General features: G+C 39.9%; 2 protein-coding genes across 45 annotated transcripts in view; one reads left to right on the forward strand and one right to left on the reverse strand.

The window, feature by feature from the left end:
• The window catches only part of CRB2 (crumbs cell polarity complex component 2), a 147,053-nt gene that overhangs the window by 23,978 nt on the left and 100,030 nt on the right, over positions 1-23,045 (forward strand). For 5 of the 9 annotated variants that reach the window (XR_014574384.1, XM_083806937.1, XM_083806941.1 and 2 more), the window contains 3 exons: positions 14,130-14,589; positions 21,839-21,951; positions 22,905-23,010. Coding sequence is in view for 8 of the 9 variants with exons in the window: in XM_083806937.1 (XP_083663063.1) it covers positions 21,911-21,951; positions 22,905-23,010 (147 nt within the window). In the remaining variant the exon portion in view is untranslated. Of the gene's footprint in view, positions 1-8,358; positions 10,566-14,129; positions 14,590-21,838; positions 21,952-22,904; positions 23,011-23,045 lie in introns of those variants that run through there. The other 4 variants (XM_083806944.1, XM_083806945.1, XM_083806943.1 and 1 more) reach the window with 2 other exon arrangements.
• Positions 1-23,045, reverse strand: part of STRBP (spermatid perinuclear RNA binding protein) — a 66,648-nt gene that overhangs the window by 10,878 nt on the left and 32,725 nt on the right. For 30 of the 36 annotated variants that reach the window (XR_014574387.1, XR_014574388.1, XR_014574389.1 and 27 more), the window contains 13 exons: positions 20,848-20,992; positions 15,291-15,385; positions 14,765-14,860; positions 13,898-14,009; positions 13,206-13,303; positions 12,673-12,784; positions 11,725-11,817; positions 10,711-10,910; positions 8,169-8,327; positions 6,240-6,374; positions 4,997-5,134; positions 3,167-3,290; positions 1,343-1,387 (listed from right to left, as the gene is read on the reverse strand). Coding sequence is in view for 20 of the 36 variants with exons in the window: in XM_083806969.1 (XP_083663095.1) it covers positions 1,343-1,387; positions 3,167-3,290; positions 4,997-5,134; positions 6,240-6,374; positions 8,169-8,327; positions 10,711-10,910; positions 11,725-11,817; positions 12,673-12,784; positions 13,206-13,303; positions 13,898-14,009; positions 14,765-14,860; positions 15,291-15,385; positions 20,848-20,992 (1,552 nt within the window). In the remaining 16 variants the exon portion in view is untranslated. The remainder of the gene's footprint in view (positions 1-1,342; positions 1,388-3,166; positions 3,291-4,996; positions 5,135-6,239; positions 6,375-8,168; positions 8,328-10,710; positions 10,911-11,724; positions 11,818-12,672; positions 12,785-13,205; positions 13,304-13,897; positions 14,010-14,764; positions 14,861-15,290; positions 15,386-20,847; positions 20,993-23,045) is intronic. The other 6 variants (XR_014574386.1, XM_083806984.1, XM_083806982.1 and 3 more) reach the window with 2 other exon arrangements.

Below are 23,045 nucleotides of genomic sequence, written 5' to 3' on the forward strand. Positions count from 1 at the left end.
CAGAACTAGTGAAGTTTGCTTATATTTTGAAGGGAGAATTCCCACTGTTAAATGCAGCCCATTGGCCCATTGTACTTCCACTCTCCACTGCAGGAGTACAGAATAGGGCCAGCTGGTCTTAGTCAAGCAAAGGGAATGTTTTCAATAAAGTAGCAGCATTCTGTTGTTTATAGCTCATACCTCTAAAAGAAAGTAATGAAATAAACATTTGAAAATATTTCTAACTTTTATAATGCTATCAGGGGAGTTGGTATTGCCCAAGCTATAAAAGCTATACAAATTAGAGAGGAATAAGTATTACAAATACTACAAAAGCTAGAAAATGAGTAGGAAATTGCAAGCTCAGTTTCCCATATGAAAAAACTGCAGGCCTTGAAATGTACTTATTGTCATTTGAGTAGCAGGATTTCCCTCCAGCCCTGTGACAGGAGAGGACGGTGGGATGGGTTCTGGTAGGCGCAGGTGTGTTTTTTTTTTTTGTGTGTGTGCCAGGACATATCACTGACTCCAAACTGCTTTGCTCCCATTGCCACATAAACCTCATTCAAAGTAACCAAAAGGGCCGGTTAGAGGTAAATACACTTTGTTAGTCTAGCATAAAAAAAAAAGCAGGGGGATAGGGAGAAGCTGAGGTAAGAAAAACCTTTCCATCATTGCTGATTTTTAGTTTATTTTACAGTCTTAACAAAACCAATGCTTTGCCAGCCTAATTTCACTATGCTTCTTCGTAAAATCATTGTGGCAAATTACCGTATCCTAGCTTCCTTGCAGTCTAATCACCAGTGATATAAACTACACAAAATCATTCTGCTTGTCCCAAGCAGCAGTGGTTTAGCCTGCAGCAGGGGGAGCGGGGTGGGGCGGGGATGGGATTGTACGCATGTAGACTTTTACTGTATCAGAGATTATTTCATAGAGTTGACAGCACTAAGGGAGCTTGGTCCACAAGCCAATTAAACTTATAGACAAACATTGCCAATTATTTGTAAAGCCATTTAGATAAATATTGCTCAGAGCTGCTGACATAGGCCCTTAGGTAGTCTTTGAATGGAGCACAGATTGGCTGTAAAAAGTAAGAAAACTACTTCAGTTCAGTTTCAGTATGAAAGGGAACAGGCAATTAGAACAAGCGGTCCTTTCACAGATCAGGCAAAGCATAGGCAAAAAACTACTCCAACCAAAAAAGAACCACAAGGTTATGGCAAGGTGTTGTCATCATGGTTTAAGAGCTTTAATCTCTAGTTTCTCCTGCAAACCCTAAACCAACTTGGACTGCCACATTTGGACTGGCACAATGGTTTCTGTGTAACTTCTACTTTGTTAATTACTGGGCTATACATACCGTAAGCTGGCGCAGCTGTACTATACCCATATGGTGCTCCATAGCCTGCAATATAAACAGATGGGGAATGGGTTTTCATTTCCTGTGATACCTGAAGACAATTGGTATTCGCACACCAATACACAGGGACCCTTTCTGGTACACAAAGAAGGACCACGGAAAAACCAAACTCACATTAATGCATGTGAAAACTGCTGAAAACACTAAAATCCTTCTACACAGTGTCTTAACAAACAAGCTACCCAATGACTTCCTTAAACCTCAGCTCTCGAGTCTGTAATGTTGGAGCACGGAGTTGGCATGATCCAGTCACACATCCCGTATTTGCTTATACTACCCCTGAAGTACAAATACAGTCTGATGAAGAGAACAGTCATCTTCCTCAACTTGCATTATAAAGAGGGGAATGCTAGGTGCCTGTGGCAGATACCATGTCATCAATAATCTGTGTAGGCCAAGACCAATAAAAGCTTAACAACTGCAATGACTTGGAAATTAAACCTGTTTCTGGAGTAATTCCATGCTGGCAATGAGAATGCCCTTGACAGGTTAAAATGTCTCATAAATGACTCCTCAGGCAGCAAGACAGTTCCAAAAACAATGTTAACAGCTATTAAAAATGAATTACTGGTTTTTAATATTTATAATTACATCAACATACAGGAACAATGAAGACATCATGCTGTTGACTGTGCCAGAAAGCAGGTCTACCAAACAACAGGGCTACGCTACTAGCATGTGTGAATGGATGAAGGGTATAATTAGAGCTCCTGCTATAATCTAAAAACTTGAGTATGAGTATACATACTACTTTTGGAAGCTATTGGGTTTGCTTTGACTAAGGGATCTCCAAGCATCTCATTCTTAAAAATCTGTGATTCATATTCAAAGTCAAAACAACATCTAGACTCCCTTCACATTACTTGCAAGCCTCAGATATGATGCAGAGTCACAAAAAACAACGCACTTTGGAAAGTAACGAGAAAGTTAACATTTCATTAAAAGTTTCTTGTCTGGGGATTGTAACAGCTTACACTCTGTACGCCTTTCATATCTGCTTGCAACCTACTGGTTAATAAAAATCATCACTATTTTGTACCAGCCACTAATAGTTGAGCACCTCAGCTCTTAAAGCTCAAATAGTTTTGCCTCTGATGGTTGCAGATCTGCCCTGAGGAATCAGCAGTGAAATAACCTGATTAGCAACTCACCTGCTGTGTACAGAAAGTACCACATATGTGAACCACAAGGCCCTTGGATTTCAAAAGATCCTTTGCTACTCAGAACAATACAGCACAGATGATGAATTAACAGAGTATGAACACAAATTCTTTTACTTTTGTTTTTTTAGGCCAGCACAGAAGCTACTGACAGATATTGTGCCCACATGCCCAATTCATGTGGAAAGTTTCTGGGATCACAGTGACTGCCAGTTCTATCCCTGCAAGGGTTTCTTGGGCAAGCCAATCCTACTGCTACAGGACACGTGATCCAAGAGGTTCCTGACCTAGGAAGAAAGTTTGGGAAATTGTTTGGCAGTCAACTACACAGATAGATAATAGAATGATAAAGCCAGGAAAGCCATTATGGGGATAACTGTGTACTCGTGCCCTGTGCACATGGAGTTTTAAGTTGCAGACTTATAAAGGATAGGTACTGCCAGTTTTTCAGCTCTTTGATTTATTAAAATGCCCATGAATTCTCTCTTCTGCTTCATCTCAGATGACTGAAGCTGAAGAGGTCACTTGCATAGTTGACTGACAAATGGAATAGAGCACACCGGTAGTCAGAATTAAAGTATCAGCTGTTATTGCCATGCCTTACCTGGTGTTATGTATCCAGTAGCAGCAGCTGCCCCAACAAATGCCCCTCGTGTTAAAGCACCTCTTCCTCTACCTCGAACAGCCTGGACTGCTGCCGAAACAGCTGTATTGACAACCCCTTTAGTCTGCTCAGAGTAATAAAAACAATAGCAATTCAGAAGGTTGAAGTGTTGCTGGAAATACAAGGCCATCTGCATTAAATCACCACCTTTCCCAAATCTCTTTGAGAATGCTTGCTGCAGAAGCCTTATTTAACACAGAGTACAAAATGGAGAAGTAACATTTAAAAAAAAAGACTGACAGAAACCAAGCGAGTCCCTTCTGAGACGAAAAGCTCTCTGTTCTCACCGACTGCATAGCACTCTGAATCCAAGAGCATGGTCACTTCACTCTGTCCTGGCAGTTGGCATAGTCAGGCCATGTTTTATTTCCTTCAGTTTTGGTTGCGTGGGCATGATCAAACATGAGTAGTTTCTGCCCTGTTCTCTGACGTGCCTCGCCGCTGTCTTTCCCACATCCTTACAAACTGCCTCTCCCTGATCTACAACGTGGTCTTTGCTTTTCTCCTACAACTCTGAATCCACAAATCTTCAGCAGGGCGAGGACTTCACCACAAAAACAAAACCACCTCATGACAATGCTGGATTACTTCAGACCAGCTTCTTTTAGAACGCCACCTTCCTTTCCCATTGTCAAGAGTGAAAGAACTCAGAGCACAGCAAGGAGCTGCAGACGCTGGTGTTGCTCAGTGCATCAGAGCAGAGCTTTGCTGTACTACATACCCCCCGGCTACCTTCTGAAAACAGTAAAATCAAGCATATCTAGATATTTCAAAGACAAGTTTGGCCATAAACACACAGAGAAAAAAAAAGTTAAAAAAAAAGATTTAGTAAGTGCCAGAATCAGAAGTCATTCTCATATTTTAGCTGCCTGTGGAACATTGTCCTGTGAGGTACCATTTCTTCTGATCTACTAGACTTTCAATACAGTAATGGAAACGGAAATACTCCTAACCGAAAGTCTTAGTGAACTGAGGAGGACTTAGTAATTACAGACAAAAATAGAGTTGACTTTTAATTTTTGTAAGTGTATTTTGGGATACATTCTGCTACTGTGAAATAAGAAAATCCTAATTCTAACACATTTGCACAAAAGAGATCCAAATGGTAACCCTCAAGGTTTTTTCTCTTTTTTTCTGATAACAGTTCTCTGGAGGAAGAACACTGTTGATAGTTTCTGCTCTGTTCAACCTTAAACTTAATAGACTTGAGAAATCATTGTGGCTATTAAACCTAATGGACAAGACCAAGCTTTTTATTACAGAAGCGTCCTGACTAAATAAAATGTCTCATTCGAAAAGTCTGGTGCAAAAATCTCAACTTACTCCAGAACATAGAGTTAATGCCTTTGCCAAGCTATAAATGATTTATTCTTTAAGTCTATGTATCTTAGATAATGGAGGAGCACAGTATGGCTCTGGCCTTATACACAAGAGACTTCCATGTCATCAGTGAACCGTTGACCTCATTGTATTTCCTCTGGCTAATCACCACCTCTCTTTGTGCCTCGTTTTCTACTCTGTGTCCTCTAGGTTAAACCCCTTAATAATAGGAAAATATTTTGTAGTAGCGCTAGCACAATACAGTCCCAGCTATCATACTATATGGCTATACTACAACAATTACTATATAAGAATAAAAATAGAAACCTTACAGAGTGTGCACAAGACAAGAAACTGAAATTACTTGCTTCCTCTAGAAAGTCACATGTCATAAAACCACACAAGAGCTGTGATAACAGAGTAGTCCAAAAAGCAAGTAACAATTCTTACCTGAGGAAGAATCTTCTTCTTGTTGTTTGCTGCATTAGGCCCAGAAAACAGTTTCTCAAGTGCAGCTAATGCAGCGCTTGCTTTTGCTACTTTCTTATTTGGACCTGCACCTCTGAACTTCTGGCCATCTACTTCTACCTGAAAATTAAGATATGAATTTATGTCTAGTATTTTATCCTTGGGAGTACCATGCTGCACCTACTGGTCAGTGATGAGAGAGCCTCAGTAGTTAAAAAACAACAAACAAAAACTATTCCGTGTTTTATACGACAAATTTCTTTCTTCAGCTTCAAGAACACGAAGCTGATGAAGCGTGTGCATGTGATCACATGAACCATTACATGACTGATAATAGGAACCTGGAAACTACAAGTACAATTAAAAGAGGACCAGTGTATCTGTTTGATACTGAATTTAACCAGTATGCCTGAACTTCACAGAATCACAGAATGGCCGAGGCTGGAAGGGACCACTGAAGATCGTCTGATCCAACCTGCCTGCTGAGCAGGATCACCCAGAGCACGTTGCGCAGGATGGCATCCAGGTGGATTTTGAGTATCTCCAGAGAAGGAAACTCCACAATCTCTCTGGCAGCCTGTTCCAGTGCTCTGTCACCCTCACAGTGAGGGCTTCTCAACAAATAAACGATACTGCTGGGAAACAGGGCATTTCAGTCAAATATTGAGTCCCCCTCAACTTTATCAGTGCCTCAAACAACAACACCTTTGCTTACACTATATATACACTATTTAACTGGAGCACTACCTCATAACTCTTTCCAAGTTAGCTGCTACTTCAGAGATAGCACAAGTAGATGAAGAAGAGAAGACGCACAAGTTTAGCTTCTGTCACAGTCATTCCAAATACCCCCCTAAGACTCCAACAGGAGATTCAAATTGTGGGATTACCAAGCATATTTGCAAAATTTGCTAATCAGGTTTTTTTGTTTGTCAGACTGTAGATCATCTACTTTTCTCCTACTTGTGACAAGACTTAATGTGGTTTGGGGCTGTCAGAATCCAGTTTTCTCATTTTTATTTTCCTACAGCATAAAAGACATTCCCTTCCCCAGTCTAATCATCACAGCTGTAATAAGAGATACAAAAGCCTGAAAAACATCACTACAGCTGTGCGCTGCAAAAAGCAAAACACAAAAAATCTAAAATCATGGCAGCAAGAACCCCAAAGACTGAAGCATTGTTGCTAAAACCACCTACCAACTCTACAAGCTTGTTTCTCTCACCTCCATCACAAAGCGCTTGTCATGGCTTCCACCCGTCTCGGAGATGAGCTCATACTTCAGACCTCTTCTTTTTTCATTAAGCTCCATCACTGGGTTTTTGCCACTTGCTGTCAGTATAGGACCCTGAGTTCTTACCTAGAGACACATTTATGGTGTTGCTTTAGAGCCTTTATGTCTTCAAATGGCAAACATCTACAGCAGTACAGCTTACAGCGTCAAACGGCCAGCCCCTTAGAGAAGGCCGGCATTATCACCGTGTCAAGCTTCCACAACAGCTTGTTGTTCCTAGTACGTGTGCCTCAGTAGACACTCCAGTAACAGACCTGTATCACAGATAACACTGCCTTGGCTTCAGTGTAACATGCTGCGCTAGAATACCAGACAAAGTCTCTTCTCTAGAGAATGGCAGGGGGACAAAAATACCATAAAAGAAGTTATACCCTGTGTTTCTGTCCAGAAGTGAGCCTGGTCTTCAGGGCCTGGTCTGGTGTCTACCCATCACTGAACTTCTCACCAGCTGTGCTTGGAATTTCAACCCTGAGGTTTCCAAAGCTGAAGCCATGGTGTCAAGTTCCTTGACATCAAATGCTGATAAAGGGGAGACTGGCCTTCTCAACCTTGTGCACATCTCTGCTCCTCGATCTAATTACATCCTGGCACTACTGAGCTCTGACTGCAGAGCTCTCCACCCAGGTCACACGTTACAACAAATGTATCTGCAACTGTTCGGGAAGCAAGGAAGGTAGAGCTAAGATCCAAGTGCACTTTTTCCCTGGAAATACGTCATTGGACTAAAAACATATATAAACTGAGTCATCAGTAAATATGCACTGTCTGGAAAGAAAGTGACCTCCAGCTGAAGAAATTCATGTTTCAATGTATTGACAAATACTTGAACTGAATGATTACTGGTTTCATAGTATAACCCCTCCCCATTGTCTGAGAAAAGCATTACGACTAAAAATAAAGCAGATATCTACAGTGGTTTATCTGTACAGCCTCGAGAGCTTGCCACAGAACAATCAGGCAAACAAATACATAAATAAAAGCTGTTACTCTCTTTTTACACAGAATAATTCTCTAAAATCCCTTATTTCAATTATGGAGATTGGTCAAGGAAATCAGAAAGAGAAGGGCAAAGGAGAAGATATCCAAGCACCACTTCAAAATCTCCTGCTTTCTCAATTGTGAAAAGAAATACCAGAAATACTTTAAGAAAACATGCAAATAATGTACTACAGACCCATCCTAGCATGATTTCTGGGGACATTCTGCCAAGACTGCTAAAGTTACTGGAATTTTGTCCTTTGAGGAATACCATATTTCTTACAACTTCAGTGAGGAAACAAGCACTGCATACTTCTTTGTAGCAACCGACTTCAGTCAGCTACAAGTGCTGAAGTTAACATAAATGATCCAATTTCAATGTAATCTTCAATGTGGCTTTTTCTAGGGCATTCAATATGTATAGAGGTATTAGGTTTTACATTTCTTAACATCCCTTGATGAATTGTTTTATTTTCATTGGTCTTCAGGTGTATCAGTAAAATACTGTCTGCAGAACTATACCTGTTTGACAAACCTATTACGAGAGAGAAAATACCAAAATTGCATTACCAAAGCCCAAAGGTAACAAAAGATTATGCTGTCCCACTCCTAGGACCGGACCGTATGTGAACAAAGTAGAAGAGACAACACCTGTCAAAGAGTTTATGGTCTTAAGAGCATAATATGGCTACTTCACCTTAAATTTTAGGAAAGGAGGCATAAAAATCAAGTTATTTGTGCACAGTGACAAAGCCTATGGAAGGTCTGAGACTCAGTTTCTCATCTGCTGCCATAAAGAAAACATCATCCTTTTCCAAGACAGGAAACAAAACAAAAACCCCACACCTCTCCATCACTTGTACTTTTCTATGCAATATTCACCTCTAGGGTAGTGGAGGTGTCAGATGTAGAATTTCCAGTATTATTGCTTGAGATTGAAGACACTGTTTCATTTTTGCCTTCGGTATCTGATTTTTCATCAGAACTCACACACTCGACATCTGCATCAAAACCAGTTGGATACCCCATTGCTTGTAAAACCTACAACAAAACCACATGAAATGAACTGTAAAATAGGTTAACGCTACCAAAACAAATATAAACAAATAGAGGGCTAATCACAACACAAAAGAATGGCCACCACACACTTAATAAAGGCAGATTGCTTAGAAAATGCATTTTCTCCTGTGTTGAAATGGAGAAAAGCACAGCAGCAATGGGGGAAATAGTCCTAGGTTTCCAAAAGTGGAATCAACACAAACAGAAATGTTTGTCTCAAAGACAGCAATTACTCATGAACATCGTTCATCTTGATAATTCCATGCAAAATAATAGGGTAAAGTTAAAAAGTTCATCCACTCCATGGTACTGCTTAACAGTATGATAAGGAGATTGTTTTGCATACTTTTTCCTCTCTCTCTGTGTATATAGACAGATGAATAGACTGACTGCGGGGCAAACAGGACAAACAGTCTCATGAGAATCAAAGCACTACACTTCTAGAAGATGGCACTTCTGGAGCTTCCTAGAAAAGTGCAGTGACAGCTGGTCATGCAAAGTGTATCCCTGGAGCTACAGGGCTGACATCACCTTCCTTGCTTGCATCTTTCAGAACACGGGAGGGTAGATGCTTCCAAAGTGGGTGTACAGGGAACAAACTCGGGTATCCTGAGCTGAGCTGTGAGATGAGGGAGGGTCCAGCTGGCAGCAACAAACCACTCCATCTGCAGTAAGTTTTAGTGGAGCATGTCACAACTTCCTACTTGTTGCTTCCAGCAGCTGTACGCCAAATGAAATTTTACTCTCCGATTAAGGTACTAATCGGTTCCTTCAAAAACATCCTCCGCTAGCAACGTCAGCCTCTCCTTTAACCAGCTACCTAACCTACCTGGACAGTGGTACCAGACACAGCCCCAGGGAATCTGAAACCAACCTGAAGCTCCCTTGAAAACGTAGTCCCAAGAAGAAAGCCTGCAAAAATCACTGTTCAAACACTGAACTGAGAACTACAGAAGCCATCCCAGACTCAGCTCCCATACAATTGCTGTGTATTTAGGTGAATTTTCAAGGCTTCTGTGTTTTAAAAAGATCAGGTCTGGAAACTGAAATGGTTACACTAAGCTCTCTTGTAAGTCTGGGAAGAAAGGCCCCAGATTTGCTCAGGGAAAAAAAAAATTGTATCTACACACCATCCATTTGCCCTTGGCTTGAATTGGGGATGTTTTGAAATTCAACCAAGGATTTGTGTATGTGTAGACTGAGAGAGAACAGAGCTAGGTGTGTACCAGCGCAGATACAGAGAGGTTCAATGGCAGAGAAGTTGCAGCTTTTCAGGGCAAGTTCTGTTAAAAAAATAAAAAATCTCTATATATAGATTTTTTTTTTTTCTCCTCCAAACAACTGCAGGGAGTGAGGTAAAATAAAAGTACGAGGAAGAAGGTCTGGAAGGACACACATGCAGAGAGCTGCTTTTCCTGAGGAACAACACATCCCTCAGATACTTCTGGACACTTTGAACTTGAAAGCACGAGGGACAATGGGATTTTCGAAACTGAAATCAAAAGAAAGCAGAAAGTTGCCAGATGAAGCTTCTAAAAAGGCAATTCTCCTTAAAAACACAAAACGAAGCACAGAATGACAGATGCGCTTGCTCCTATCATAAGTGCAGTTCTATTAGAAGAGGTTCTCTTTCACATGAAAAATCTGTAGGAAACTTTCCTTTCTTCCCAGAAACCCAGCAGGCTCGGTCTGCTTTAGCAGTCTGAACTGTCCTCTTGCCATACAACAAAGGTGTTCATGTTGGGCATTCCAGTCTATTACTGCTTAACAGACAAAAGCTCTGCCATGTACAGCACCTACAAGAAGCAACAGTAGGTTGACTAGCGACTGCATGAGATTAGTTTTACTGAAAAACTGACTGGAGACCAATCATTTATGTACAGCGTTCATCCCAGTGCACAAAAGGTACTCTTCAAACACTGAAGACAGGAAACAACTCCATGTGTCAAGGAGTTTCACAACCCAGGAATGGACAGACACAGAGAAGGAAGGGGAGAAAGAGGGAGCCACCAACATGCTGTTTTCTAGCCAAGAGGAGGGAGGAGGAGAACAGAACAAAACCAGCACGTACACCCCCCCAATCCAGAACTTAAACACTGCGTTCAATTCTCTGGCACATGAGCAGAGCCCTGGGACGTTTTTCCTTCACATTTCCACATTGTCCCTCTCCACAAGTCTAAAAATATTGGTGCCCTTTGAACCTCTGTTTCAAGTACACAGGTAGCACCTCAGCTTCATCCATTTTTAAAATTCAGTTTTAAAATTTTATTCATTATTGAGTTTTACCAGTATTACTAGTTCTAACCATATTTCATGCTCTATGTTCCAAGATCTGGGGTTAGCAGAGTATTTTAGGCTGCCTTACCTTCACTGCCACATGGAGCTTGGCTGTTTTCTTAGAAGGTCCTGATGCTTCATATGTCGTACCATCAACATCTACAGACATTGTGAAGACTGGGGCATGGACTGGACCGGACTGTGATAGCAGCTTATACTGAAGCCCTGGCCTGATTTGGTTCAGCCTCATCAGAGCATTCATGAGATCTATTGCTTTACTATCTAGTACTAGTACAAGATAGTGGGGAAGGAGGGGGAGAAGGGGGGGAAAAAAAGGGTGAGGGGAGATGAACAAAACAAGATGAACAGAAAAATGAAACAGTTTGCATTTAAGAGCTTTCTGTCTGTATAAAGGAGCAAAACAACCCCTCAGCCTCTCAAAGATTGAGGATAGTCATGACACTGTTAAGTCTGTAATAAGCCATTCCACTTTTGGGTAACTATAATTACCCATCTTTTAATATCGTTAGTACAATTCTTTTCCAGCTACCTGTATTTTTCCTGGTTGCTATAAGAGTAACAAGTTTCATAGGTAGTGAAGAACCAGACATAGAATTGGCACCAATGCAGCACAATCTAAACAGCCTCTGGAATTGACGGGATCCCAGAAATGCTGAGACTTTTAGTCTGTGCATTTTCAGCGTCATTGTTTTGTAGATTAAGCATTTTATTTTTCTTGAGAAGGGAGGAGTGCAAAAAAGGCGTATCTTCACACAGCAAAATCACTGCAGTATTTGGTGGAAAATACTGGTAGAGGACAGTAATCAATAAAATATCTCAGTTGCTTGGGCAACTTAAATTTTCATATGACCTGACAAGCAATCCTATTTAGAGTGCAAATCATTCAGTTAGTAAAACATGTCAGGGGAAATTCAGATGCCCAGTAAGAAATGTATATTCTCAATGTGGGACAAGAGAGGCGCCATTTCTTGTTCCAAAGACTTCCTTGCATGCTATTCCACACCAACAGGGAGAAGCTTTTAAGCCAGCTCCCACTGTACAATGGTTCTTTGAAAAGAGAATGGAGAAGCGTTGCACTTACTTTTCCTCAGATTACGCTTCATCTTTTTATTTGGATCTTTCTCATCCCCAACACCATCTTCAAATGGTCTCTTGAGAGCAGATGAGCCTGTACCTAGAGTATAAATTTCCTTGTAATATGAATAAACTTTTAGAAAAACAAAATTCCACAGCAGGAATCTGATTAGTCCCATACTGTTCTTTTCACATTTATTACTATGAAAAGAACTCAACCTTCAGTCAAAGCTTTCTTACTGTTACACGTAAACCATTAATAGCTTATTACTCATTGCACCAGGCCATGCAAGATGTCTGTTTCCAATAGTATGTGTGCTGTAAGTAGTATAATTCTGTAGTGGCTTTTTTTGTTTGCTTTATATTTAGTCTATGGCAAGAACTGTAATAATTTTGTTTTTCCAAAAAAGAAATACATGGAAAGTTTTTTGTTAGATGTATACTATTTTTTAGGAAAAATGTGAGTAATTCTCATTATGGACATTCATTATACGTTTTTTGACCAGTCTGAAGTCTCTCCTTCCCCAGCACAAGAATCGTAAATATTAACTTTACTCTTCAGACCCCAAAAGGATTTGTGCTTTAAAGAAAGTCATCAGCTATTCCCTAACTGCTTCTCTGTTGGTACTTCTGGAGAACAGAACATTCCGATTTTCTCGTAACAATAAAATAAGTATATTAAAAGCAACAAACCAAGCCACCAAAAAAGAACCAAACAGCAAACCAACCAACCAAAACAAAACAAAACAAGCCAAACAACTAAAACAAACCAACCAACCAACAACAGCAAAAAACAAACAACAAACCGAGTAAAAAACAAAACAAAACAAAACATTTGACATAAAGAAAAATCTTCACTGTACATTCATAGCATGGAACTCAGGAATTTCACTCGTTCTATATTAATCCCTAGTTTACTTCCAAATTAGTGATTTTTAGAGCATACAATACCTACCTTCTTTGTCAGTTACTGACCAGGAATATTTCTGAAATGACTTATTTGATGGGAGGGGATCCATTTCCAAAACCTTATAGATCTGACCAAAGGCTGATAATCTGAGGGCATGCTATAAAATGACAGTAGAAATACATCACAATGCTATTTTATCTGAGTTGTCTAAGTTTGTAGACACAAAGTCATTTCTTCCGTGAAAATGTTAATTTTTAGAAATTTAAAACACATCAATTTCTGTAATATAAAGTGCAGGCCACATTGACAGGGAGCCTACCCAAGGATTCTGTGCCGTAAGCGCTTGAAGTAGGATGCAAATGGTGCACACACATTAGGCTGCCTTGTGTAAGGGCTGTATTTCATCTGTATTTAACTCTTGCACTCATAAAAATATTATTTCATCTTTCCAGTGCAGGGCACTGTAAGAACCATCAGGACCACCATTAAAATAAGCTATCATGTCAGAGAATAAATTGAATTAATTAGCTGAAATCTCGAGTATTATAGCACCTAGCTCCTCAGCATGAGTTTTCTACCTGAGCACTGTGCGTAATGGCTTCTTTTTGCTGAACTGTCATATACGACAAAGCATCTGTTGGCTCCCGTTCACAGGGGTCATGCAGACCTGGGCCTCCTGGGAAGGAAAAAGGCAAAATAGATTATTGAGAGTAAACAAAGCAACGTGAAAAAAGGGAGTAACGAATATTCTAACAGGTAGCCTTCATCTTCAGCAGAGTGGGAAGTGCACCTTTCCCAATAAGGGATTCAAATATTATCCAAAGCAAGCTAACCCATGAAGCAAGAGGCCACAGAACTTATCAGTGTGAACACCGCACGTGTACAACAATGTGAATTAAAAGCAAGAGGTTTAAAAAGAAATAATAATAATAATGTTTTGGGTAGATACGGTGATTTCAGTAAATCTAAATGAAGTAGCTGGTCGTTAGGTCCAGATTTGTTTGCAACCCCTTAATAAGATAGAGGTTCGTTTATAAACAAACCTAACATTCCCCATGAACTCCTAACTGTGTTGGAAGTACTTCAGTTTGACCATGCAACTTCCTTTTATCTTTCAGTTTTAAATAATAAGCCATATTCATTCAGTTCCATTGCAGGTGGGATGCACAAGGCGGGTGTTTTTCATCTAATCATACAGCAGCATACTTTTAAATTGGTCTGGGCTGCTCGATCAACATTCTGTATTCCTGAGGTTAATCTGGCCCCTTACCAGGAAGCAGAATTCCAGATGCCAAACACTCCATCACTCGTCGTAATGCTTCCCCAGCGCCCAAAGGTCTATTACAAGTACCTATAGATTTTTCACATATAAGCTCGAGTGGCTAGAAGACATTAAATTATGATTAGTATGGACACAAGGGTAACTATAACTGCAGTTAAATATGGAGAGGTAGAGGGGAAGAATATTCACATCAGCTTACTTCAACTTTAATCCACTACAGGTCTAACTGACAGAGGCTGCCATCTCAGAGGACAGTTCATGGCGTGTATATTTGTTCCCTGCTCTGAGTCACCTTTTGAGAAAACCAACTGCTCTCCATTAACTGCACTGGAAGTCTAAAAGGAGAAGCCTTCTACAGCCAAATCATGTGAATATTCTCCTCCTGTCAAAGGGATATCAGTTCTACGTGAGAGAAAACGCTGCCTCTGCTGACCTCCGAAGCGTTCCTCTCTGGACACACAGAGCATTTTGCCTTCCCCAGACCTGCTAACACGAAGTGGCTGCTCTGAAAGGACCAGCTCTGTCATGGTAGCAGGAGACTTGAAAAACTGAGGTTGGAAGCAACAAGTGGGATTCTACTGATAATCCATGAGGACGTGCAAGGCCCCACAATGTCACGCCTCTTCCCATGGTATCAGTACATCTTACAGACTGAACACGACTCATTCTTTTTCCTTCTGGTAAGCACTTCTCTACACAGCTAGCAGTTAGTGGGGAGCGGGGAGAAAAGAGGGGGGAGGCAGGTTAAAGGGAGGAGTGTCATACAATGCACTGCTTCCCCCAGTCCAAACACCGCTACAATCCGTAGAAAATTTAAGATCTGACCAGGCTGCCTTCAGCTCTTTCTGTACTTACCCATCCTTTCAGTGGTGCCCATGTGGGGACTCTGTTGCACAAATCCCGTAGAATACGAAGCACAATTACACATGATTTTAGTCCATTTGCCCTGGCCTAAAACAAACAAAAGGGTTCCAATATACCTGCAAAGACCTGGCCTTCAATTTTGCCTTTTTTTTTTTTTTTTAAAAAAAAAAAAAGAGCACAGAGTCCTGTGATAGATTTTTTTGTTACAATAACTATTTAATACTTAATCAGCTTCATGCAAAAGAACAGTTATATTAAGTAAAATATTTCAACTTACAGAGAGACAAAGAAAAGGAAGCAAAATATCAAGATTGCTCTTGTAGCCTCATGACAACTCTAGACCAGTTGGCTGTCTACCTGTCATGCCTGCCCCTTACACAGTACAGCACTGAATTCGGAAATCTAGACCTTTGCTCTACTAGGGACTAATCAGAAGTTAAAGAGGCATTAAAATTAAATATCTGAAATTAAACCTCATAAGGCTACAGTAACAACAAGGTAAGAACAAATAGCCAACCTGAAACCATTTGGCGTGCCGCAGAGACGCCAAGGCCTCCAGGCATTTCTGCCTGTCCAATAAGTCCGGAGGATCTTTCATCGCAACATTATCTACTGGTAAAAATGGGATAAAAAGAGACAGATACAATTTGACCAAGGGGTTTCTGTCACAATACAAAAAGAGTGGCAGCATCTCAGTGAGGTAATAAGACTCCCAGAATTTAAGTGCACTGTTACTTAATTTAAACAAGCCATTAAAGATAGTAAATGTGCACGTGTGCAACAGAAGCAAAGGCATTCACTCCTCATACAATAATAGTAATAATAAAGATGGCCACTGCTACAGACAATCTGGGATCTTATTAAAAATGTAGAACATTTCAGGGCAGAAAATAGCTTTATAGCACTTCTTTCATCGTTATTTTTCTTTCACTTCTTTGTGACTTCCAAGTGCAAAAAGTGGCACAGAATTTCAGAGACATGCTTCTTTTGACAAGGGGAATATTTTCTTGAGGGACACAGAACATAAAGAAAAATTATAATAGGTAGAAACACTTTGAAGTTATTCCCATGCAATTGCTGAGAATTCAAAAAAAATGAATACATTTGAAATATTTTTTCTTGAATAGTATTAGTCAATATAATTCAATGAAAGAAATATATAAATGCTAAAAAAAATTAATCTTTCATATAGTTAGAACATATGAAAGAATTCTGTTAACTATCAGATTATTAATATATTGAGATGTAGTCTCCACTTATATAAAGCTTCTCTTCCCAACAGCAAGCAAAATTGACAGATGAAATTCAAAGAAGGGTTTTAGAGACAAGACATCTTCTGTGGAGCTTTACACTCCCCACCCTTCCCTTTTTTTTTATCCAGCACGCAACAAACTGCTTTTAGCAGTCACAAGCAATTCTGTAATGAGGGATATTATACAACAGTCCTTTCTTCACTGATTTTTATTTATTTTTTTCTTAAAATGTGTGATTAGCACTCAGATTCACTGGAAGCTACGTACAAATGACAGATTTTGCATATCAGAGTTCAGGTTACAAGGATGTTAGATTTTAGCCGACATGAGAAGAACATAGTGGAAGAGCTAAATGAATCCATGGCTCAACTAAAACCATGAATATGTTATTTTTCTATGAATACACAATTATTCTTAATTTCAAAATAATTTGGAAAAAACTATCTTTTCATTATTCACAATGGACAATTCTGCAGGTTTCCAGAGAGATCCTTGAATGCCTCACTGAAATGCAGCATCCAGTCCAAAATCTATGCCAGATAAGCAAAATCCAGTACCCAGAAAGACGTTTAAAATATCAGGTTGTTAGGAGAAAAAAGTAAAATCAGTTTGGATGTATAATTTATTAGTAACATCTCAATATACCTTTACATAGATTAATTTGGGTAGTATTGACTGCAAATGTAATTGCATCTTTAATGTTCAGTTACTCCACCTCCTATGCCGTTCACCAGGAAGGTTACTCTGGTAAAAGCACATTGTGTTACGATGGATAAAAGAACCCAAAGCAAAAAAAAAAAGAAGTGTAAAACTGAACAGAGGCAGGTATCTTGTCCAATAGGTCATGGCTGCATTCTGTACCTGCTGGCTGTGCTGTCAGCAGAATGAAGACTTTAAGTGCTATAAGCTTATTTTCTGACCCCGATGAACTTCACAGCAGATATTTGCATTGTTTCTTATTGCCCTCACCAACATTATTGCGATACTGAGATTAATCACTCATCTTGCCTGTTATCCAAATAAAAGCTGCAAAGTCTCAAGGCGCTTGATTTCTGTGAGCACAAAAGGTCACCTTGAAACAAAATTTGCTTCCAAGTTTCCTTCGTAGTTTCATTTATTTTCAGGAGTAATGTTTTGTGGCACACAATTATTAAATGTACCTCTATGTAGTTGCATAAAAAACCTTTATTTTGGACAATATAAACATCTGCTTAAAGCTCACGTATTGTATAAAACAGCTACTGTCAATGAATGATCAGAATCTTATTTTAAAACGTTAGAACTAGCAAAGATGACTGATTGCAAAATCATTGATTTTTGGCAATGAACTGTATTTTCACATACCTAGGGACTTTTACTTAGTATTCTACAAGGCTGTTAAAGCATGTTGCAGCTGTTGACCAAGTAAATTAATTTTGCCTTTAAACTACAAGGCCATAAACAGAATGTTATCAGTCATTCCGGTGAATTAAAGGCCTTTTCTGTTCTCATAAGAATTGTTTTCAGCAGACTGAAATCTTACTTCTCCAGCAAGATCAAGGCTATTTCCAAAGGTCTAAATTACAAGTAACTTGGAGAATTTTGCCAATTGCAACTTCCGTACTAGTGCTGTGAACACCTTTTGCAGATGTTGCAGTCAGCCAGCTTTTGATGCAAGATTCTATTAAACAGAAAGATGAAGAGAACAGGCAGTGAAGAGGGTGAGCGGCTTGCAGCAGACTCCCTTTCGACATCCTCAGTAGAATGGCATGTTTCTTCATGCTCTGCCAGTCAGGAAAGTGAGACCCAATCAAAATTTTTAAATGTGATTGCAAAGCTTTCCTTTTTCTCTTGTGGTTTTAACAAGGGCAAAGATACAAAGAGTTTAATAAACAGCTCATAATAAAGCCCTGACGTTAGCTCACACTCTGCAACTTAGAACCAATCCTTCAGTAATTCTCTCCCCACTTGCTGTGTTTACTCTCTTCATACGGTGGCTGCCAACTTCACTCCTTTACGGCCAGCCACACAAGGAGTGCTGCCTTCTCCACAGAGGCAAGGTACATCAGTGGCTTGTTGCCCCTTCAGAAGGGCTTGGCACCTTTGGAGCATTGCTGGCTGCCAGCAAAGGCAGGCTGTTTATGCAGCAGTTGCTCAGTTCCAGAGCAAGGCTGATTTCAGCACCACTTCAGTGACTGAACTTCTTTATTATTATTATTATGCAAGCTTGTTTTACTGTATTGCTCAGTAACAAGAATTGATTTGCAAGGTACAACATTCTGGCCTGGAAAGCCCAATTCGTGTTTGATGCTGTGACTAAAAATTTAGTTTATTAAGTTTAAATTTTAAACTGATGCAAAATGCAGGAATTTTAGATGCTTGACTTCTTAACATGACAAAGCAGAGCTTTACGGATAGCCATTTGTGAGAAACACTGAAATGCACACGCACACACACACACAGGTCTGCTATTTATTTTTGCTAACAAGCAGCAAAAACAAATAGGGCAAACACCACAGTTTAAACATGAACACTTTTCCAAAAGAGGTGGGGACTGAAGAGAAATCCAGGAACGTTTTTCGATACATTCTGACATCAGGGCATGAAGGTACACACAGCATTCCTACAGAACAGATGGGAGCACTGGTAACGAGGTCATTGCGCCTAACCTTGCTGATTTGGTTAGAGGACAGATTAGTGACCAACACCGAACGGCCAGAAACCTTGGTCAGTTTCACGCAGCCTCTGCTCACCGGGAGCTGCCGCAGGGGCCCGCAGGCTCTAGGGCAAACCTGCAGCAGCACCTGGACCCAAAGGGCCTATCTTACATGGAAGATGAACGGCAAGCTGACCAGCATTCAGAGCTCCTTCGTGCAAGAGGACGTACGGAATAAACTCAAGGCCGCTTTTAGAACTGCACAGAAGCTGTGTTACATTTGGTTGGCAATTTTTTGGGAGCACTGGAAAAAATATGGCAGTACTTTCTTTGGAAATTTTTCCAAAGAAAAAGTATTTTCACCTGGTGGTTTCTCTGAGTATTTTCCATTGATAGATACAAAACTTTTTTGGTCCGATCCTAAGTGAAAGTGACTTAAAAACAGTTGCAAATATTATGAAAAAAAGTATTTTTTAACTCTTTAAAACCTGCATTTAGTGACATCTGCATAATGTTTCACACACCTTTGATAAAGGGATGTAATAAATTTCTATCGCACTTGTGATAAATCAACATCAAAGCACGTGGACTTTAAAACAAGATCCAATTACCCTACAAATACTTAACAGCTTTACAGAAATGATAGTGCAACGCTGCTCTAACAAAGGCAGTGAAACCATTTTAAGTTTAAAAAATAGTACAATATTTTGAAAAATATTTGAAGACACTGAAAACAAAATAGGACACGTACACTTTAAATATAAGAAAGCATAAAAATTCAAATCCTCATTCATTTTAGGATGAACTCAGGAGTCCTGAGAGTTTACTGCCACAATGCTAACATTTTTTTGGCGAGAAAATACTTGGATGGAAGCCTTTGTGCAAAACTATTCCCTTATGGGAATCTTACAAATCTTTTATCATTAAAATTTGTTCTGGACTTTGTGCTCCTCCTTACAAACATCCGTCAGCTGCAGTAACAACAGGCCTGACCTCAACATCTTACAGAAAGTTGAACAACTGAAGTAATGTGCAATTTATTTTAATGGTCTTGCAAAAGAGCATGGTTACTAATTTGAGAATAAGACATTGCAATTTGGAAATCTTTGCCATTCATCTGTTTTGTAAGATTTTTCTGCATCCAACTGCTGCCAGAGGGCTCTGTTTCCTTTCAAGGTTATCCTTCTTGCCCTCGCCTCAAACAAAAGTGAAGAGAAACTGACCAACATTTCCCATTGTATCGGTAGTTCATGTGGGAGGGGGGGAGAAGCAAAGGGCTTGTGGCAAGTCTAGAATGGGAAGAGAGCGACAGGGAGTTCCCTAGCCCACGCGGGCCCAGCTGCCTCAGTTGTCATGACAGAGAGTGGCCAGTTGGTCAAAGGTCTGACATCGTCCAGTGGCAAAGTTTCTAGGGATAGGTTTGGGAAGCGGAAGCAGAAATTACTGACAAGATTTTAAAAATAAAACAAAATACGGCTACATTTGCTCTTCTCTATTTGTCTTGGTTTGTTTCCAGCCTCATTGATACTACCCGTCCTTACCACGGGGCTGAGGACTAGATTGGAAGTCAGGCAGTTAGGGGGAAGGAATAGAAAGAAACTAAGTTACAGTTTTCTAAATCTATTGGCACTAGGGGCATGAGGTACAATACTCAACTCAGAAGCAAAAGTACTGCATTATAGCACCCTAACTTCATAGACAAGGAAGCTCTTAAAGCTAGAACCATACACATGTATCAGCAATTGATAAGAATTGAGGGCCAGGAGGATATACTTGTGAGCTTTGCAGGAGAGTTATTTTATGCAAAAAGAGAAACAATTTTACGAGTTTGTCAAGATACTAGAACCAATCCCACTTGACTGACTGAATTTAAAAACGAGACTGTGCAGCGCTGGGGTGCTTCAGAATTAACCACTAAGTCTGAAAGAAAGAACTAAGATCTGGTTGTGTGTCAAAGGTAACACTGTAGCAATGCTGCTTGCAAATGAAAACCATTGGATACTTACAGGACAATTAAGTGACTGCTATCTTTTTAAGGCACAAATAATGTAACCTATTGTGGCAAAAGCCAGTCTAGTTAGTATAGAATACACAATTAAAAACCTACTTCCTCATTAACCCTGTGCTGCACAGTCAGGGCATTTTGATAGAACAGTCTTAGAAACACGTTAAAACGCTCCATGTACCTCCTTCCTTCTTCTCTGCTTCATCTCGAATGAGAGGGGATGTAAGTATCACCTTCAAGGTTAGCTTGGGCTCCTTTGTGTTACGAATAATAATAGCTGCCTCATTTACATGCTCCTCCACGAGATACTTCTCTTCTGTAAGTTTCTGAAAGTCACCAAGAAAGATTTCAAGAATCTCCTAATCAACTGAAAAACCGCAGAATCTCTTTATGTGCATACACCTCTTGAACTAATGAGAAGCCTACAAACATTGCAATAGCAAATATGGCCCTGCCTCCTTCATTAAAAACAAACTGAAAAACCCCAGGAACGTGATTTTTAAAAAAGCTAAGAAAATTCTACAACAAATTTAATGACAATGCTAGGTAGTCCCACTACAAAAGGCACTACTATCACTTCTTTTTTTTTTTTTAATTAAAAGATAGAAAAGATAGAAGCTGACTTTTGTAGCTGCTAGTATGTGAAATACCACCAGCAACTTCTGTTCTTAGAAGTAGAGACCTCTGGTAATGCTGCCTCTAAACGTAAAAGCTCTCTTATGCAGAATGACCAACACAGCCGTGCCTGCCAGTGCGAACGGACAGCAGACTGCAGTGCAAGAGCCGCGGTGGCTCACCTAGCCCATTTCTTACCACGTCTAAGCCAGTCTTCGATGCCCCAGCAAAAAGGATTTCACCACTTTGCCAAACAGTGTATTCTGATTCTTATCTGCCCGCATATATAGACGGCCTATTTTGCAACATAACTGCCCCTTGCTATACTTCCAATTACTTTTTTAATTACGCTTTAAATTACCTTTAGTAGTCAGGCATGGTACTGACTCCCTGTCCCTTTATAATTAGCCATTAATGTATTTTTGAAACTTACACCTGCATTCCAAACACGATTGTTTTAATCATTCTTCAGTGTTTTTATAGGTGCTCATTCTCAGTATTCTCTTTAGATTTTCTCCAACTTGACCATCCATCTTTCTCGCTCCCTTTCCACACAGCACTTGAAACTGAATGCAAGACTCCACTGTCACCCACCTCATTAATACCAGCCCCAGAAGAGATTCCTGAGAATGCCTGGAAAACCTAACCTTCCTCTCTTGACAAGAAGTCAGTAAGTGCGTTTTTAAAATTGATTTGCTCTCAAACATTTTATTTCTTGCCTAGATTTCTTTTGTAGATAGTAATGTAAGTTGCCTAGTAATGTGTTCCACTAGCTTGCATCAGAATTCTCTTAACTGATCTGTGTCTGAAAGGTATTTCAGTGCCCTTTGGGTCTTCTCTCAACCTTCAAAAGTACAGAGATAACCAAAGATGAATCCTAAAGTCAGGTCCCTGTATTTGTATGTTTAAGCAAGATTACGATATTAGAACGTATTTAACTTGTGTTCTAACTACTATTTTTCTTGTCGTGACCTGCACTCCAACTCCTTTATTTTTGGGATGAAATTCTTTAAGCATGCTCACAGTTAGCTTTCAAAGAAAAATAAAGCAGAAGTTGTTAATGTCTCTGTACATCATGTGCTGGTTTTGCCCACTAATGAACCTACACCTTCCTCATCTCTCTAATGTGTTTGCAGAACCTCTCCTTATTGCCATAATAGTTGTAGCTTGTTTCACTAGATTCCTCTTACCCCAACTGTTCTGTAATCCTTTCCGTCAGCTTGCTTCCCCATAAGACCTTACCTGCTGTCCCCAGAGTTTATTGCAGTCTGTATGTCTTTTAGATATGGCTGTTCTACTGTTCTTGCCCTTTTTTTTTTTTTTAAAAAAAGCACATATGTCAACTTTTCTTACCATTTTCAACCCTTCTCAACTCACACCTCAATATAAACAGTAAAGTTTACTCTCTACTATTCAATATATTCCTATCATTTTCAGCTATGGATAGGGCTACATCTGCAGGCACGGTATTATCTCATTAAAACAAGCCCTTTGTGTGAACAAATGAACAGTGAAAACAAACAACTGTCAAGAATGGCAGATCACGTTGTCTGTGTGGACATAAACACGAGGCAGAAAAGCAGATCAGGAGAGAAACCAATCCCCTTTGGACCTGTTTTGCAGAGAGGCACCTGCAGTGGAGTATTTTGGGGCACGGTTTCTCATGAACAGGGCACGTCTCAATCTGGAAGCTGGACTTACTACTCAAGCTCAGAACTCTGTCAAAAAGGTATTAAACCTGGCTGCTTTGCAGAGACCAACATT

Source organism: Anser anser (genome assembly GCF_964211835.1).
Source record: "Anser anser genome assembly, chromosome: 21".
NCBI classification, from domain to species: domain Eukaryota; kingdom Metazoa; phylum Chordata; class Aves; order Anseriformes; family Anatidae; genus Anser; species Anser anser.